This window comes from Aspergillus foveolatus, assembly GCF_047715535.1.
Source record: "Aspergillus foveolatus strain CBS 279.81 unplaced genomic scaffold BDW70scaffold_262, whole genome shotgun sequence".
NCBI classification, from domain to species: Eukaryota; Fungi; Ascomycota; class Eurotiomycetes; order Eurotiales; family Aspergillaceae; genus Aspergillus; species Aspergillus foveolatus.
This window is the reverse complement of record NW_027396326.1, coordinates 1,641-6,272: the sequence shown is the minus strand read 5'-3', so window position 1 is coordinate 6,272 and position 4,632 is coordinate 1,641. Positions and strand designations below refer to the sequence as shown.

Sequence of the window (4,632 nt, the reverse complement as noted above, 5' to 3'; positions counted from 1 at the left end):
TAAAATATATATCTTGACAAGCTTACACTGACTGTATCCATAAACCACCCATATACCACTTTAACAGTCAGAATATAAGAATTTTAGAAGTTAATAATCAAGATTAAACTTTGTTCTCTTTAGTTTCAAGGATATTTCCTAAGGTTCCTTACTGTTTAAGGCGAGGTTACAAAGAAGCTGAGTTAACAAACTGGAACGGGTGTGAAGATTGGTATTTTATCTTGATTATTTAGCAGTTTTATGAATGCCAAGACCAAGATTTTATGCAAAAATGGGCTTTTGAGGGGGCCCATTGGGGGCCCATCGTGGGCCTGATGGTTGGGCTTGGGCCTGAAATCTGGGCCATCAGCCCACAGTGGGTTGGGCCGTGGGCCCGAGATTCAGGCCCATTCTTGGGCTCTGAAGAAGTCTATATGGATAACACGTCATTTCATCATTCAGGAGAATTGAAGAGATGTGCCTAAGCCCAAGGGTTAAACTGGTATACTTGCGCCCATACTTGCCCAATTTCAATCCGATCAAGGAGTTATTTTGCAGAGCTAAAGGCGTTTATTAAGCAAAACTGGAAGGGCTCCCCCTTCCACGAAACTATTTTCACAGCACAGAACCCCTAACATATGCTCCCCAAGAACTCAAAATTCGCCTCATTCCAAACTCTCTAATATTCTACCTCCAAGCACTTTGCCACTTCCCAAGCATCACCTTCCGGCGCGGCCGCCAGCCGAAGTCTGCATGCACGTTAGTGCCAGCAGCCAGCCATGTACACCATCCAGCTCCCAAACGCAAATACTGGAGATATCGAGACTGGAATCTGAGCAGAGTTCATTTCCAGGGACATCCGAGTATGATACAGCATCACGCAAGTTGTTCTTGTATTTGAGAGGCTTTATCTGGAACTGCATTAACTAGTCCTGGTTTGATTGTCCTTGAACTAAAATCCGCATTGTGTATGTGCGAACCATTGGTTTATGATCCCTCTGACTACGTACTCTTAGGTTGCGTGACCTGCATGGTCATGTTATCTTACTGACTTTTGTAGCTCAGACTAGGACAGCCGAAGGTACTGTATCATTGGGGTATAAAGTACCTCAGAGTATAAAGACAAGGTAGATAAAGACGACTGTATTGCATTCATGACTAGAACGTCCATTCCGGTCATCATACTATACTGACGGCGGACACTCTGTTACGCGGACGAATCCAAGCGCCGCGAAAGGAGCGCTCACTAGTTAGAAATGGTCAGTTGAAAGCATAAGTATAAGTGCCTATAAAAGTCAGTCCATATTTTGTTCGACTGCGCCTAGTCTTTCGCTCGTCGCCCTCTTGGCCTCCCTCCCGCACCCACGGGTACCGCAATGCACCCTACCCCGGCTGCCCATTCAACACTGGCCGTACTGCATAACGATGACAAAGTAGAATCTTGCCGGATCTCCTCTGTGAGATTTAACGGGTATAGAGCTGTCACCACGAATTTGGCGGTAGTCGTCATCCTCGTCTCCCGGTGCCGGCGATTGCAGGTATCCACGAGTTTAACAGTATATTTAGCCTTGGTGAATCAGCATTAAGCGCTCTTGATCAGTCGGGCCAGTTCTCTTGATATCGTATCCCAATGTGCGTGCTTCCAATAGGGCCATGGGGCCGTCATTGGTCGTGACTTTATTCGTCTGGATTCGGCCGGGATTTGGAAAGCCCTCTTGTCAAACGCCCTCCACTGATTTCAAGGAACTTGAAAGCTGCAAAGGTCGTGCTGATCCCTCTGCTGGGATTGCGCCGAGGATGCCAGCTGCGGCCGGCGTCCTGGCGCCAATGCTATGGAGGTAGGCTTGGAACCGCGGTCAGTTGTTCGGCTACGCATTGGCCGTGACGTACTTGTTCTGAATCCCCGGCCGATCGGTTCAGGCTTCTTAGGATGAAGATGAAGTCGCAAGGCCCGGGAGACAAGGTGCTGGCCTTGCTTTACCCGGTATAGTCGAGACTCCGACAGCTTTAACAGCCTTCGATCACTGGGGTCCAGCCTTTGGGACATGTTTTTGGATGCACGGAACCATCCTGACGCAGCTTGTTTCCTGTTCTTAGTTGGAGATGGAACGGTATATTCTGGGATTTCTGCACTACAAGACCTGAGATTGAAAAACTGCACGTCCTGAGAGAAGCATATCTCTTAAGCAAATCATGCTGGATTGACTATTCATGTTCCCAGAAAGTATGTTATTCAAAGTCAGTCATGTTTTTGCAGCCCGTCTTCCCACTCCAGACAGATAAAGGTGTGGGAGATTATCTCGGTTCAGAGTGCGAAGCCATGCCCGGCACCAGATAAGAAAACCTAGGCCAGTTTCAATAGTAGAGTTCAGGGCGGGTAACGTACCCTGCGCCGTCGGGAAAGACACCTTTTACATGGCGCGTCTGTACTTGGAGGTAGACCGAGCACGAGACGTACTGCACTAGGACTGTGTTTAGATGAACTGCCCACGTCGCCCGCTGGCTGCTCTATTTTGCTAAGCAGCCATGGACTCAATGCAATTGTTGCTTGTCCCATTAGACGGGAGGAATGTACACAAAAGTGCGCACGTATAGTATGTAGAAGCTATATGACTATAATAGGGAAAATACTTCCGTAAACAAATCGGAAAGAAGGTAGGAAGATGAAACATCAAGTACGTTATTCACATCATCTTCTGCAGGCCGGATTTCAGGTTCAACGTGGCTGGGCCTTTTGACCTACAGGTTTGCGTTCGTGTTCGCACCCGCGCTCACCTTCCCAATTCCCTACTTCCGAATAACCTCGTAAACAGCCCTTGTGTAAGCCTCCGAGTTCGAATTCCCCAGCGTCCCGTTCTCCATCTTGTTCATCGCATACGTCAGCGTCATGCCCCTCTCCAGATCCATGATCGCAAGTGAGCCGCCCCATCCTCCCCAAAAGCATATCTCCCCTGTCGGCACCCAGCCGAGACTGCCATACGACAGACCAAAGCCCATGCCCATTTTCAATGGCGTGCCGAGAACGAGATCAATTCCCTCGGCCTGCGTCTGAAAGATCAGGTCGACTGTCTCGGGCTCGAGGAATTGCTTCCCGTTGACTGTGCCGCGGTTCGTGATGATCTCGAGGATCTTGTTGAAGCCGCGTGCGTTCGACAGACCGCCTATGGAGCCGATTCCGCACCGCCGGAATTCAGGGGTTGAGCTGGCGGCTCCGTGGAGACCGAGGGTGCCGCGCATGGCACGGAGGGATATGTACATGGGGTTGTCTGGTTTGGGTGGTTTGTCAAGCAATCCAGCCGGAAAGGGAGGCGGAGGCTCCATTATGGCGATGAAGGGAGGCGGAGGCTCCATTATGGCGATGCGGCCCCATTCGTTCTCGTTCTGCAAGCCCAGGTGGAAGTCTGCATCGAGTGGGCCGGCCAGCTCGTCGGCGATGAATTGCGAGAGGGGTTTTCCGGAGATGCGGTGCACTAGCTCGCCGAGTAACAGGCCCTGCGAGATGAGGTGATATCCTGATGCGGTGCCGGGCTCCCACCAAGGCTCTTGGGCGACGAGCTTCTCCGTTGCAAGAGCGGTGTTTGTGAACAACTCGGAAATCTGGATTGGCGGGTCCCACGCAGGAAGGCCCGAGGTATGGCTAAGAAAGTGCCGGACGAGGACCCCGCGTTTATCAGGAGTGTCAAAGGCAGGCCAGTACTTGGCGACAGGGTCGTCAGGGTGCAGTTGGCCGCGGTCGATAAGGAGCAAAATTGCAAGAGCCGTGATTGTTTTACTGACCGACCACACGGGCGCAATGGTATCTCGAGTCCAGGGCTGGGTACGCTCGGCCGAGGTATACCCGCCCCAGAGATCGATCACGGTTTCGCCATTTATTGACACGCAGAATGAGGCTCCGATTTCAGCGCCAGTCCGCAAGTGATCGGCGAAGATTTCGCGAACGTGGCTGAAAGAAGAATCGCAGTGGCCTTGGACTGTCATGGTTGCTTAGGTTGGAATCAGAAGTGGAAGAGGGGAAGCCGGTTAAATAGGGAAGTGTCCCTCGGTATGACAACATTGGTAAGCGGTAGCATGTGGAGCGTCCCGTATTCGATCTGGCCCATTTTTAGCGTAGATCCTCCTTGCGCGGATACTCAATATGATAGCGACCCATGAATCATGTACTCAATATACCTATTCAGATATCTTGGCAACCCAGCGGGTTGCTCCGCCGGGCTTTGGGGCAGCCATAAATATCCAAAAACCCAATGGATTATTAGAAGCTCGAACCCAACCCAAGTCTTGGCGGGTCGGGGCGGGTTGGGGCGGGTTTCGCGGGTTGGGTTTAACAAGTCTAGACCTTGTGAAGCTACTTGCCGCATGATACGCACTATATATATAATACCTTCAAGGTTGAACATTGATTGTGGTTTCAAGCCCACTATCACCATGATACCTAGCCTGTTAGATACATGGTGATTCGACCTGGTTATCTGAACAGATAAAGGATACAAAGCTATTTCCTTATTTTTCATAGAGAATATGCGCATATATCTGCAAGAATCAATGTAATGCTGGAACAGTTATAAACGGCGATAGAATACGTGATTAGCTTATCAGCTTTATGCATAAAAATCTGTCCCGAAATGGAAAATTATGCAAAGACGGGTGAGTCGT

The 4,632-nt window shown here is 50.1% G+C and overlaps 1 protein-coding gene across 1 annotated transcript; it reads right to left on the bottom strand.

Moving 5' to 3' along the window:
* Positions 1 to 2,455: 2,455 nt before the first annotated feature.
* On the bottom strand, positions 2,456 to 3,968 carry BDW70DRAFT_56648 (serine hydrolase domain-containing protein). The gene has a single exon (XM_073744294.1). It carries the CDS (start codon positions 3,955 to 3,957, stop codon positions 2,767 to 2,769), a length of 1,191 nt encoding a protein of 396 aa, XP_073590470.1. The 5' UTR covers positions 3,958 to 3,968; the 3' UTR covers positions 2,456 to 2,766.
* Between the last annotated feature and the right edge of the window lie 664 nt (positions 3,969 to 4,632).